The 14,735-nt window shown below is 46.3% G+C and overlaps 1 protein-coding gene across 1 annotated transcript in view; it reads right to left on the minus strand.

The window, feature by feature from the left end:
* The window catches only part of LAMB4 (laminin subunit beta 4), a gene marked incomplete at both ends in the record, with an annotated part of 184,994 nt that overhangs the window by 15,922 nt on the left and 154,337 nt on the right, over positions 1-14,735 (minus strand). The window contains 2 exons of the mRNA XM_082256455.1: positions 1,606-1,759; positions 3,017-3,193. Coding sequence (XP_082112581.1) covers positions 1,606-1,759; positions 3,017-3,193 — 331 coding nt within the window. The remainder of the gene's footprint in view (positions 1-1,605; positions 1,760-3,016; positions 3,194-14,735) is intronic.

Here is a 14,735-nt window from a genome sequence, read left to right on the forward strand (position 1 = left end):
GGAGAAATGAAAACTCCTCCCACAAGCTATCAGCACTCACCTATACAAGTCACAAGGTTGCTCTAACTGCTATACACAGCTGATAAAAAAGGTATTTATCAGTTTATATTTACTAAAAAAGTTACATTTCCATGTTCTTTGTACTGTGGTAGACCAGTTATAGTCAATGAAGGATCTGGGTTTAGTAAAACTTTAAATGTCATTTGCCATCACAATTCCTTTGTGAATATCAGTGCTTCTGGAGCACTTTCTATACATCACAGAGATGTGCACCGTCACAGGTTTGGTTAGGGCACCCCCACAGGCATGTTATTTAACCACTTAAGCCCCGGAAGATTTTACCCCCTTCCTGACCAGGGCCTATTTTGCGATTCGGCACTGCGTGACTTTAACGGACAATTGCACGGTCGTGCGACGCTGTACCTAAACGAATTTGAAGTCCTTTTTTTTTCCACAAACAGAGCTTTCTTTTGGTGGTTTTTGATCACCTGTGCGATTTTTTGATCATGCGCTATAAACAAAAAAAGAGCGTCAATTTTGCAAAAACAATATTTTTCACATTTTTTTTAGATTAAATTCCCCCCCAAAAAAATGTAAAAATCAAAATTTTTTAACATTTTCAGCCAATTTGTTTTATGCTACATATGTTTGGTAAAAAAAATTGCAAAAAGCGTATTTTGATTGGTTTGCGCAAAAGTTATTGCTTTTACTAACAAAGGGAAAGATTTTTGTCATTTTTGTTGTTTTTTTTTTAACGTGTAATGGTGGCAATCTGCGTTTTTTTTTGCGGTACTGCGACATTGCGGCAGACAGATCGGACCCTTGACTGACATTTTTGACGCTTTTGGGGTTACCAGTGACATTACTACAGTAATCAGTGCTATAAATATGCACTGTTACTGTAAAATTACACTGGCAGTGAAGGGGTTAACTTTTTTTTGAGAGGGAGGGGTTATGTGTGTCCCTAGGGGCATGATTCTAACTGTGATTGGCTGTGGCTTGAGGTGTAGGAACAGTGATCAACGGTCCTACATAGTAGAACCGTATGATCACTATTCCTACACAGGGGAGAATGACAGGCGGCTTGTTTACATCAGTCGCCTGCCTTTCTCCCTCTCCACCCGATGATCGCGAGTGACCGGCGGACATGGGGTCCGCTCCCTAGACCCTCACAGGCTAGCGACGTAGCTCTACGTCGCTCTGCCTGTGAGGGGCTGACCGCCGATGTAAATAGTCGTGCGGCGGTCGGCAAGTGGTTTTAAAAGAATTGGGCAGTTTAATGTTTCACGTTACACACTTAAAAAAAACCTGCTCCTGGCTGAATGTTTTTATTGTTTTTGGTACATGTTCCCCAGGGCAGTGCCCACCTCCTTCCCCCAAGCATTGTTTTGACAACCCCATTCTTGTTAGCCCAGAAAATTTGAATTTTTGGATTTTGCTCCTACTAATTTCACTGGGGTTAAGTTTTGGGATCTGAACTTCTTTAACGTTTGCCGGACAAGGCTCAGTCTGAATCCAGGTTAGTTCAGCTCATCCCTAATTGTGACAATTGATGCGTCAGTATTGGAGGCAACAGTAGAAAAAGCTAATAATTACATGAAGTACCTGCTATGCGATTCATTTTCTCATCAATCTCTTTTGCAAAATCTTCTGCATCTTCTTTTAGCTGCTGCAATCTTTCCAAAATTTCTGGAGGGATCTCTCTCCTTTTTAGCTTTTCCTTGAGTATCTCATACTTTTCTTTTAGGTTATTTAGGCTCTGTAATTCGATTATAAGAAGAAAAATATGAATAATGCATATATTGCCTTCTTTTCCATATTATTAGCTAAGCTTTGTATTTCAGGGACAGAAGTGTATGTACAAAAACCTCCTTTTTTTTTTAGTTTTGTATACCTTTGTTATCTAGGGAAAGATAACAAAGGTAGAACCCCTATCAGGGTTTTATTGCTGTCTGTATCCCCGCTAGGTAAATTCATCCTCTCTATTTGTCTTGGGGACCATTATCGTTGAGACATACCATGACAAACAATCCAACAATTTACTGTTACCACAAGGATAAGGTTGAAGGGAAATTGTGTAACCTGTTAATTTGATTAGATTTTTTTCTCACCTCATGTTCTGTGTCTGAGACAGGAAGTGAAGAGAAATCTCCCAAATGGGACAAAGACAGCAAAAAGTAAACCAACAGGGGTTTTAACCTTACTTTATGCAATTAAAAATTAAGTGTTGACTATACATACATTTTAAACATTAGAGACATAATTAAACAAAATGCACAATATAATCTAGGTACCAGTGCCATAATTTCCCAGATGGTGATCTCTGTCATTGATTTTTCTTTTTTTTTCCTTTTAAATATCCTTATCTATATACTAACATTTATAGGTAATGTTGATCCAGAGAATATCTGATTGCCTCTCGGTGGATCAGAAAGGAAATTTTCCCCCTGCTGGAGCAAAAAGCATCGTTCTTTGCTGTTTTTTTTTTTTTTTTTTTTTTATTTGCCTTCCTCTGGATCCACTGTGTTTTTTTTCCCTTTTATTGGTTGAACTAGATGGACTTGTGTTTTTTAACCAGACTAACTATGTAACTATCTGCTAATCTCTCAGGAAGACCGTTAAATTGCATTATGTAGCAAAATAATAAAATGGGAAAAAAAGCAATGACCTAAAGCAGATCTGTAGCTTTTGGTAAAGTTTAACTAATTTGTTTGGTCCAAGCAGGTCCAAGCAAAGTATGTTGTATCACCTTCACCAACAGATGCAGAAGCTGGGAGTGCAGTAAACACTGTATGTAACCTTAGCTATCTACAGTATATAGCACAGTGTTCAAGCAGCGGGGTGTGAACTTCCTGCCCCACTCCTGGAACAAAATTGAGTCAGTATGAATATATATATATATATTCTAACTTGTTTTTCTTCGTTTAGCATTTTCCTGTCTATGGCCAGCCTAATGCTCCACAGCAACACAGATTCAAGCTTTTAACATGTCTAGATACTTAATAAGGACTCATACATTTTCACTTTCAGCAGCTGCTTCTAATGCAGAGCTTGCACCCTTCTCTGCTTTGGCTGCTGCGTTCCTGTTCTGTAGCATCTTTTCTTGAAGCTCTGCAATCTTTGCTTCCAACTGTGAGTGAAGATCCTTTATTTCTTTATTTCTCGTATCAGTCATATCTGCCTTATTCTTAGCCTGCAAGAAAGTGAAAATACAATATGATTATATACATAAGCAAAAGTGTTAAAAAAAAAGATTTACCATGACTTAAACTTTAGTGATACAACTTATATGAGGTGAATTAAATAGATTGAGAACCAGTACGGCCTTTAAAATGTTATGGTAATTGATATGCTATGAATAAGCTCCAGGTGGAGTGAAATGCGTTAGCTTGTTAACTAAAGAAGGTAAGATCTCGTGACAACCTCCATTCAGTGGTATAACATGGGGGGTGCAGCCTGTGCGATCGCTCAGGGCGCAACATTTAGAGGGGGGCAGTCAAGGAAATCGCCCTGGTAGAAGAATGCTTTAAATCCAAGGATATAGTAGTTGGAGCAGTGAGCTACAGTTCCCTTGCTGCGACCGCCTGGTGATGCTGTTGTGCGCTGACACTCACCCCTCTTTCACTGTCTGATGTTATTGTATTGGAGGATTTTGGCAGTGGGTGTGTCCTGGCGTCAGTAGGAATTGGTTGCCAGGTCTGTCACTCACTCACTCCCCACAACGCTTGGCTGTTGTGAGTCCCAGACGATGATTGCTGGTGGCGGTGATCGGGTCCTGTTGGCTCTAATTCGACAATGGGTGATGACGAGTACACCTTCTCAGGGGAGGAGATCTCCGCCCTGGCCCAGGAACACATGGGTAACCATGCCCCCAAGTGGCCACTCTGAAGCCTGGTCAAATATTTGGGAATGTCTGCTGGGGAAAGGGGATGGGGGCCCCAGAATGGTTGGAGGGGAGTTCCAGGATGATTGGTAGAGGAGAAGGGGGCCCCAGGTTAGTTGGTGGGGGAAGAGAGGACCCCTGGGTGGCTGGGGGAGAAAAATAGGGCACCTGGGTGTTTGGAGCAGGAGGAGCAGTCGCCTGGGTGGTTGGCAGAGGAGGAACGGGCCCTAGGATGATTTATGGAGAAGATGAGGGCCCCAGGTTGGTCAGCAGTGGAAGAACAGGCCCTGGATTGTTGGAGGAGGAGGGGGCCTCTGGGTAGTCCTGGGTTAAGAGGAGAGGGCATTAGGGTGGTTGGTGGAGTAGAAGGGCCACCCAGGTTGATGTTGGAGGAGGCAAGGGTGGACTTGGTAGGAGGGAAATTTTGCCGCCGGGCCACTCTGATGCCCCAAACAAAAAGAGGCTGCACGGTTTTACCCGGTCAGTCTCTGCTTGCTAGAGACCCAGCCTTGCCCCTCTAGTGATGCCAGAGCTGGTTGCCAGGGAAGAGAGTGGAGTGGAGCCAGTCCTGCATATGACATCAGAGCCAGACATTGCCGAGCTGGAGCCCTTTGCCCTACACAAAGACAACACCAAGGTGCCTGGGACTGGCACGGCCAAACTGCTCATCTCCCCGGAGGGCACCATTCTGGTCTATTGCAGCCTGCTGGGGATGGCTCTGCTCCCCATCTTTGGGGCCACAAGGAATGTCAGCTGTGCCTGGGGTATCGGGGCTCTGACATTATATAGCATATGAACTATCTGTAAAATATTAGTAGTTTTGGTTGGAATTCTCCTTTAGATGTTTAACCCTGTGTTGTTTGTCCCCCAAGCTGTGGGGGACTGAAGAATGACAGCCCGCTATGCTGGGACTTGTAGTGTGTTAGACTGTGGGGGACTGAAGAATCCCCCACAAAGGCCACTAAAAGTCTCAGCATAGCAGGCTGCCATGCCTCAGTCCCCACAGAGGGCACTACAAGTCCCAACATAGCAGGTTGTCATTCCTCAGTTCCCTACAGAGGGCACTACAAGTCCCAAAATAGGAGGCTTCAATTCCTCAATGAGGAATGGCAGCCCACTATACTGGGATTTACATTGCCCTCTGTGGGGACTGGGGCATGGCAGCCTGATATGCAGGGACTTGTAGTGCCCTTTGTAGGGGACTGAGGAATGTCAGCCTGCTATGTTGGGACTTGTAGTGCCCTCTGTGGGGACTGAGGTATAGCAGTCGGCTATGCTGGGACTTGTAGTGCCCTCTGTGGGGACTGAGGTATAGCAGTCGGCTATGCTGGGACTTGTAGTGCCCTAGACTGTGGGGGACTCTGAAACCTCTTATGCAAGGGGGAGCTCAAATCACCACCCTTATATCAGAGTTCCCAGCATCCACCCTTACACCAGAGTCTGCAGAGTTCCCCCTTACATCAGATTCTACAGAGTTCCTCCTTACAGTGTAAAGAGGATCTCTGGAGACTCTGGTGTAAATGGGGCTTTGCCAATCCTGATTTAAGGGTGGTCGTGTGAACCCTGATTTAAAAGAGGGACTCTAATGTAAAGAGGAATTGTGTGGTCTCTAATGTAAGGGGAAATGCTGGGGATGTAAGGAGAACTCTGTAGACTCTGATGTAAAGGGAAACTCTTATGTAAAGGGGGCAACATGGGTGTAAAGGGGAAAACTGTGAACTCTGATTTAAGGAGAGACTCTTTGAACCATTAGCTATAGGGAAATGCTGGGGACGGTGATGTCCTGATGTGAACAGAGGGTTCATTCTGATAACTGCACTCTATATGCTCTTTTGTAGATTAGTTACTCCTGACCCCTTCACTCTATACATTTTGGTTGTACAATACATAGTCCGCAGGTTAGGGGTGCAAATTACTTGCCATGCCCTGGGCGCGGCAACCCATGCTATGCCGTGAGATCAACAGCGCTCATAATACCAGCCATCTGTGAAAGCTGTAATTTATGACACTTATATGCTGGAGGTTGAATTTTACCCTTAGCCCCGGTTCACACTTGTGCGTGTGCGGGGTTCGCATGTAATGTCGGAGCGCACTGCTCCGACATTACATGCGATCGGCTGTGCGGTGCGAGTTTAGCCATACAGTTTGTATGGCTAAATTCGCAACGCAGCCGCACCAAACACGCACAGGGACCCTTTTTGGCAGCCGCATCAGGATCGGATGGCATAGCGGTTCACACTTGTGCGATCCGATCCTGTGCGAAGTGTAAGATCGCACTGCGATATGCGATCAAACTGGGGGTGTCGTTAAGATTACATTGACACCCCCAGCGTATCGCATATGGCAGTGTGAACTGCCGGGGGTGCGTGTGCGATGCGGGAACATCACATCGCACATCACATCGCATAAGTGTGAACCAGACCTTATAGGTCTAATTTTAAGAAATGTTTACATTTAGGTGACTTTTCAGACTTAGCTTTTACATATTGAGCACTGGGTTGGATTTTGGATTAATTTGATAGTTCAGTCATTTTCATATTATCCTAAATATACAGTATGTTTAACCAAGATCATATTGCTGAAGAAATGCGTTAGCTTGTGAACTAAAGAAGGTAAGATCCTTTTTATTTCCAAGTATGTGGTTTCTTAGGTTTCCCTCTGTAAAGATCCTCAGCTTTTAGGTTCCAGTTTTCAGGTGACTCCACCTCCCCTACAGGGTCCCCTGGAGCCACCATTGTGTGCATGCTCATGGCTGGACAGCTAACATCTCTCTTTATGCTGTGTGCATCCTCAGCAGCACATAACCCCAAAAGCCCCAGCAGCACATAACCCCAAAAGCCCCAGCAGCACATAACCCTACTTTCCTTCCTCCCTTCTCTATGCACCTGCACTGTCCTTCCTGAGCTTCGGTAATAAAAAGATCGGGCATGCGCTCCCTACCTGGGTGTTCAAGGAAAGTGGCTCTGTGATCTTTAACAGGCGGTGATAATTTTTAAACATTGTTAGTGCCTTACACCAAAAAATATGTTGCATTGTTTAAAAGAAATGCATTTACTGAAAAAAATTGATTTAGTACTACTGCAATTTTTCCTAGGCATTTTACAGTATTATTTCATACTGTACATGTGTCTGTAAATGATTGTCTTCCTTAAAGAATAACTAAGGCTAAAACTAAACTAAAGCTAAACTTTGTTAATTTTTGATAGAATGGAGGGGGATTAAAACCCCTGTCAGTTTTTATTGCTGTCTGTGTCCCCATTAAGAACTTCTGGACCAGACAATTTTCTCCCTTAACCACTTCCAGGCCGCTTACGTTATATTTACTGCGGCAGGCTGGCTCCTACAGGCAAAACGACGTAGGTCTACGTCGCTCACCTGGGGGCAGCTAGGTAGCGAGCGCGCGACGCTGGCGGCGCGCTCCCGCCCCCAATCGTTAGTGGGGAGGCCGGTGCAGGTGTCAGACAGCTCCGATTGCCACCTGACACAACCGCGATCGTTCCCCCCTGAGAGAGAAGGATGGTCGGCTGTTATAAACACAGCCGACCATCCTTCTCCCTGGGATGATCACAGAGCTCATGTGATCCTGCTGTATAGGATCACATGTCTCTGTGATCATTTTGCAAGCCACGCCCCCCAATCGTTAGCGGGGAGCCCGATGCGGGTGTCAGGCGGCTCAGATTGCCGCCTGACCCAACCGCGATCGTTCCCCCCCTGAGAGAGAAGGATGGTCGGCTGTTGTAAACACAGCCGACCATCCTTCTCCCTGGGATGATCACAGAGCTCATGTGATCCTGCTATATAGGATCACATGTCTCTGATCATTTTGCAAGCCACGCCCCCCAATCGTTAGCGGGGAGCCCGATGCGGGTGTCAGGCGGCTCAGATTGCCGCCTGACACAACCGCGATCATTCCCCCCCTGAGAGAGAAGGATGGTCGGCTGTTGTAAACACAGCCGACCATCCTTCTCCCTGGGATGATCACAGAGCTCATGTAATCCTGCTATATAGGATCACATGTCTCTGATCATTTTGCAAGCCACGCCCCCCACAGTTAGAATCACTCCCCTAGGCTCACATTTAACCTCTTGATCACCCACAGGGTTAACCCCTTCCCTGCCAATGCCCTTATTACAGTAACAGTGCATATTTGTAGCACTAATTACTGCAGTAATGCCACTGGTACCCCCAAAAGTGTCAAAAATGTCAGTCAGGGGTCCGATCTGTCCACAGCAATGTCGCAGTCTTGCAAAAAATCGCAGATTTCCACCATTACTAGTAAAAAAAAAAAAAACAATAAAAATGACATAAATCTTTCCTGTAGTTAGTAGACGCAATAACGTTTATGCAAACCAATCAAAATACGCTTATTACAATTTTTTTTTACCAAAAATATGTAGCTGAAAACAAACTGGCCTAAAATATTAAAAAATTTTGAGTTTTACATTTTTTCTTTTGAGAATGTCATATAGCCGAATGTGAAAAATATTGTTTTTTTTTTTCAAAATTGTCGCTCTTTTTTTGTTTATAGCGCAAAAATTAAAAATCGCACAGGTAATCAAATACGACCAAAAGAAAGCTCTATTTGTGGGAAAAAAGAACATCAATTTTATTTGGATAAAGCGTCTCACGACCGCGCAATAGTCCATTAAAATAACGCAGTGCCGAATCGCCAAATAGGGCCTGGTCATTAAGGGGGCAAATCCTTCCGGGGCTGAAGTGGTTAATTTTAAGGGATTTCCTTTCATTTCCTGTTTGGCTATTGGACAAGAAGGGAAATCTTGCCAATGGGACACAGATGGTGAAAACCCATCTGACCAGGGTTATAACCCTCCCTTACGCTATCCAAAATGGAAAAAAAAACTGAAAATTTATATCAAATACTTACCATAATTTTCCTTTCCTGATGGACTCCATGGCAGCATACGTATCGGGTTTGGCCCCGCCTCCAAACCTACCCATAGGACATCACTCCCATAAATCTTTGCACCTGTTCAGCACACGTGTTCTGTAACTATCCTCCTCAGAATCCGGGAGGGAACTCCTGCTGCCATGGAGTCCATCAGGAAAGGAAAATTACGGTAAGTATTTGATATAAATTTTCCGTTTTCCTGACAGACTCCATGGCAGCATACGTATCAGGAAATAACTCGCCGTACACAAAAGGGTGGGCAGGTGCTGAACAAAAGTTTAATTTTACTCTGTCAAACAGACAGGACTTGTAAACCAAAGTCAACACAATAGTGAAACAAAAAAGTATTTATAGAGGACCAGGACGATGCTCTACAAATCACTTCAGGGGAGACGTGTCTGGACACTGCCCAGGACGTAGAGACACTCTGAGTTGAATGAGCCGTAATCGCCACTGAAGGGGTCAAGCCCTTAGCCCTATAAGCCCATTGGATAGTTTGGATGATCCAAGAAGAGATGGACCTTGAAGAAGCCCGAAGACCCTTGTTCTTTCCACTGAAAGTGACAAACAAATGATCTGACTGTCGAAAGGAGACTGTAGCTTCCAGATACTGCTTGAGGCAATTTCCAACATCCAGCAGATGGACAGAAGAATCTTCTTCTTGCCTAAAGGTAGGCAGAACTATTTCCGTGTTTTCATGAAAAACTGAAGTAACCTTTGGTCTAGCCTCCAGCATAGGGATTAATACTACCCTGTCTGGAAAGAAGGTTAGAAAGGGCTCCTGTGCCCCTAAAGCACCGATTTCAGAGACTCTCTTCGCCGATGTAATGGCTACCAGGAACACGGTCATCAATGTCAACTCCTTGATGGTAAGAGTTTCATCTGTGTCACGCTATCGTTGTGATAGAAAGTCCAGAACTAAGGGGAGATCCCATTTGGGAAACCTTGGCTTTTTCTGGGGCCTGAGTCTCATTGCCCCTTTGAAGGATTGTCGGACTAGCGTATGGGTAGCCCAAGAAATGCCGGTAAAGGCTGAAATAGCCGACACCTGAACTCTCAGAGAACTCACTGATAGAGGAAGATCTAGACCAGACTGTAGAAAGTTTAGCACATCCTGAATCCTGATGGATGAATGAGGATTGAACCTAGTGGCCAGATTAGAGGAAAATCTTGACCAAATTCTCTCATACACTTTATTAGTTGAACTCCCTCTGGCACTCAAAGTGTAGAGATGGCCTCTTCAGAGCACCCTAAGGCTTGTAGCCTTCCCCTCTCAACAGCCAAACCTTCAGATGCAGCCGGGCTGGACAAGAATGCAATATGGTGCCTTGAGATAGGAGATCTTGCATGAGAGGCAGCGGAATCGTTTCTTGAACGCTGAGAAGTGTTAGTAGAGGGAACCAAGGCCTGTTGGGCCAGAATGGAATCACCGCCACTATTTCCGCTGCTTCCGACCTGAGTCTCCGGAGAAACTGAAGGATTATGGGAACTGGGGGAAAGGCATATGCCCTGTTGAACCTCCAACAATCCGTGAGGGCGTCCAACTCCAGAGCCTGAGGATCCCTGAACCTCGCACAGTATTTTTTCAACCTGCGGTTGCGAGGAGAGGCAAACAGGTCTACCTCTGGGGAGAACCCCAGGCTCAGGATCCACTCGAAGACCTCCTCGTGGAGAGACCACTCGTTGTTGTCCAACTGCACATGAGATAGAAAGTTGGCTTGGACACCTTGGACTCCCGGAACATACACTGTTGACAGGTCAGACAAGTTCTTTTGAGCCCAGACCATAATAGGCTCCACCTCTCGCAGCAAGGACCAACTGCGTGTCCCTCCTTGCTTCCTTATGTATGCGACTGCTGAGGTGTTGTCCAGTCTTAGCATCACTGGAAGACCTTTTGTCAAGTGAGGGAACGCTTTCAGAGCTTGAAGGGCCGCCAGTAGCTCCAGAATGTTGGACATTATCCCCTGGGAGGGGAATTTCCATTTGCCCTGAGACACTTCCGAGAGGCAATGAGCCCCCCAACCTGTGCTGCTGGCATCCGATGTTATCACAACCCATGAGGTCTGTACAAGAGAATGGCAGCACAGAAGATGCTCCCGCTGCAGCCACCATGGAAGACTTGCTCTCATGGCTGGGGTCAGGAAGATGGTATGATCCAAATGCCAGGTGTCCCATTGACGAAGAAAGCCTTTTTGGAGATGCCTCATTCTCCATAGGGCCCACTTTACCATGGGAGCTACAGCCACCATGGTCCCGATTATTCTCAAGCACTGACGCGCTTGGAGGTGAGGTGATGCGAGGGCACGGAGAATCCTGTCCCTGACCACCGTGATTTTCTCCTCCGGAAGGGACACTGTCGCTGTTAGTGTATTGAAGAAGGCCCCGAGGTAGACGAGAGACTGGGTGGGAATTAGATGACTTTTCTCTAGATTTAGCAGCCACCCAAACATCTGAAGGGTGGACACCACCTGGTCCAGGTGCTTCAACAGCCGAGATTTATCTTGGGACAAGAAGAGCAGATCGTCCAAGTAATGATGTAAGTGAATGCCCTTTGTTCTCAATAGAGCTACCACAGCCAGCAAAACTTTCGAGAAGGTTCGTGGAGAAGTGGAGAACCCGAAGGGGAGGCAAGTGAACTGAAGGTGTAATTAATTGACGGAAAACCGGAGGTATTTCTGGAAATCTTCTGCAACAGGGACATGGAAATAGGCGCCCTTTAAGTCTATAGACACCATCCAGTCCGCAGGTTGGACAGCCTGTTGAATAGAAAGAAGAGTTTACAAGAGGGGAGTAGATTCCCTGGCTGCACTCTGGTTCTGGTACGGAGACGACAGCCCCTTGAGAAACTAGTGACTATGTAGGAAAATAGTGCCTGGCGCTTCTCTCCTGAGGGTGGCAGGGAGGTAGGAAGAAACCTTGATCTTGGATTTTCTCTGAAAATCCACTTGTGCCCATACGTGGCTGTCCTGACAGTCCAGGAGTCTCGGACTGAGGCCGCCCAGACATGCCGGAAGTGTAGCAACCGAGCCCCCACCCGACATGTCTTAGCGGGCCCAATCTCAAAAAGACTTGTTCTTATCACGTTCACCGGAGGGGACACCCTTAGAAGGTTTCCGCAAGGAGGTTTGTCGTGATCTCCAGTTGCGACCAAATTCTCTGCCAGGCCTATAGGTACGTGCTTCCCTGGCACGGTCAGGAACATACCTTCTGGGTTGTCCTTTCCTTGGATTGAGAGGGCGTCGAGCCTGAGGGAGAAACCCAGACCTGCTGCCCGTGGCCCTGGTTATCGCCTCATCCAGCTTATTCCCAAAGAGGGAGGAGCCTCCAAAAGGAATACGGCTTTAGACTTGTTTGGAAGCTGGGTCAGCCATCCAAGGGCGGAGCCACAAAGCCCTCTTGGCCGTTACTGAGGACAGCATAACCCTGGCTAACAGACGTATAAGGTCAATAGATGCCTCCCCCAGAAAAGACAAAGCCATCTTAAGTTCCTGAATCGGGGAACTTCTGGCAGCCTCCTCAGAAAGGCTCCGAAAGGACTCATCCACTAAGTCAGACCACAACTCCATTGCTTTGGATAATGAGGCTAAGGCCAGTGCCGGCTTGCAGGCCATTCCCGCAGTCAGGTAGATTCTTAAGATCAGAATCCATCCTCCTATCCAAAGGATCTTTAAAGGGGGCTGTGTCCTCTAGTGGGAGGGTCACATGTTTGACCAGCCTCATGACTGCGGCGGAGAGGGAGGAGATTCTAGATGTTTTACATCTTCTTCCTTGAAAGGATATAACCGGGACATTTTGGAAAGCATGGAATTCTTCCTTTCCACTTTATTCCATTCTTCAGTAATGATATCCCCTAATTCACCCAGAAAAGGGAAGTTGAGTCGCTCTTTGCAGAGCTGCTTAAAGAATCTCTTCTGTTTTTGGCGGAGAAAACAGCAGAGTCTTCCCAATTCAGGGTCTCTCTTACCGCTCTGACTAAGGTGGGGACGAGAGCATACTCAAATCCCAAGCAGGGATCTTCAATCTCTGAATCACTCTCTGACAGGTGACTAGGTTGAGAGGTTTCAGGATCTTCCCTAGGCTGTCTTCCAAGGGGAGGGCTTGGAGGAGTCACTTCTGGGCTCTGCGCCCGACCTACTCCCACGTCTGCCAGGGAATCCTTGACGACCCTCTTGACTAGGGCCTCCAGTCGCTGGTCTGGATTGCCCCTCTCTCCCGCAGCTTGAGAGAAGCATTTGTCACACATTGACTTGCTTTCAGGGACACGTGCACCACAACCCCAACAGCCCACTCTATCTGGGCGTCGCGAGGGGCCCACTGAGGCAGATGATTTCCCACGATGATGGGAGCCTGACTGTGACCTCCGAGCAGATCTCGAGGAGGAGTGCCGGTGGTGAGAACTTAAGCTATGCTTACTCTTGCGTGAGGAATGCCGTTCCGACCTAGGAGGGCTGTAAAACAAAGGAACAAAGCAAGACAAACAGGGAGCCAGGACATAAATGATGCCCTAATCCCCCCCTCTCTACACACCACAACCCCCAAGCCCCACATACCTATTAAGGGCGGGCTGAGGGTGAGGAGGCTTCCATCTGGCGCTGACCTGCAGGGATGAGCCGGACAACGGGATCAGAGAGGAAGAAAGAGGAGAGGGGGAATAACTCCCAAAAACCTGGGGCCGGTACTCACCAGGAAGACCGTATGGGCAAATGCAGAGCAGCAGCGGATGCCGCAGGTAGACACACCGAGAAACCGACAGCAAAATACAGACTTCCAACAACAGAGTATATGATCTACACACTCTGCTGACACCTGAAGGGTTTTCAATATGGCACCCGCTGACATCATCAAGCAGCGCCAAAAAACCCTACTGCACATGCTCCACATCGTCACTGAGCATGTGCGAGAACCAAGCCTCGTTCTGAGGCGCCCGCACATGCTCAGTAGCCCTAGCCACCAGGAAATAACAGGAAATAATGAAAGAACATACAAAACCAGCTGAAATAAAAACTTAAGCTGCCATGGAGTTAAACAAATATGACAGGCAAGGAGTACTCACGACCACCAATGAACCGCTAGCCACCAGGGATGGATGAGCATACAGCACACTCCGGACTTCATGATTCTTTCAGGGTACAGGCCACCCGCAGCAGCTGGGCTTTTTGGCCAAGGTGCACGTCAGAAGAATCTTTGCCCCTGCTCCATACCCCGCAACAGCTGGGGCTTATTGGAGAACTCAATACCCGAATGGTAGAGACATCCATCTCCTGGGATCCATCTTCAGGTAGGATACAGGTAATCCATTAGGAGGACAAAAAAAGAACACGTGTGCTGAACAGGTGCAAAGATTTATGGGAGTGATGTCCTATGGGTAGGTTTGGAGGCGGGGCCAAACCCGATACGTATGCTGCCATGGAGTCTGTCAGGAAAAAAGTTTTGCTATAGTTCTACTTTAAAACTTAGTTATAAATAAGACCTTCTACTACTTTAATGAAAATGATCTGTTTGCTGTAGCATACATTGTACAGTTTGCACAGCTTAACATTTCAACATCATTTGTTTGGTTTTGATCTTTCCTGTGTGTTTGGACTCGGAGGGCACAAAGGTCATTTGCTGCAAATTTGTCTGTGTCTGTGAATTTTATTTTTGTCTTTCTTCAGACATAATGCTGACCGCTGTCTGTAGGTTAAGTGTTTCCAGTAAATCACAGCGATATTGAACAAACTTCCTGAATTTATATGTATAAATAAAATGTAGCATAAGCATGGTGTGTCTGTGTAAGCTACATGAAGAATGCACTAAAAGAACATTAACACTTGAAATGTTTACAGCCAACAAACCGAGCATATGAAACTGTACTACATATATTTATTTTGCTTTATAACAGGGGTCTTCAGACTTAACAGTATGAGAGCCAACTGAATATTTTACAAATATATTGCAGACTGA

The sequence above is a fragment of the Pelophylax lessonae genome (genome assembly GCF_965119305.1).
Source record: "Pelophylax lessonae genome assembly, chromosome: 4".
In the NCBI taxonomy this organism is placed as follows: Eukaryota; Metazoa; Chordata; class Amphibia; order Anura; family Ranidae; genus Pelophylax; species Pelophylax lessonae.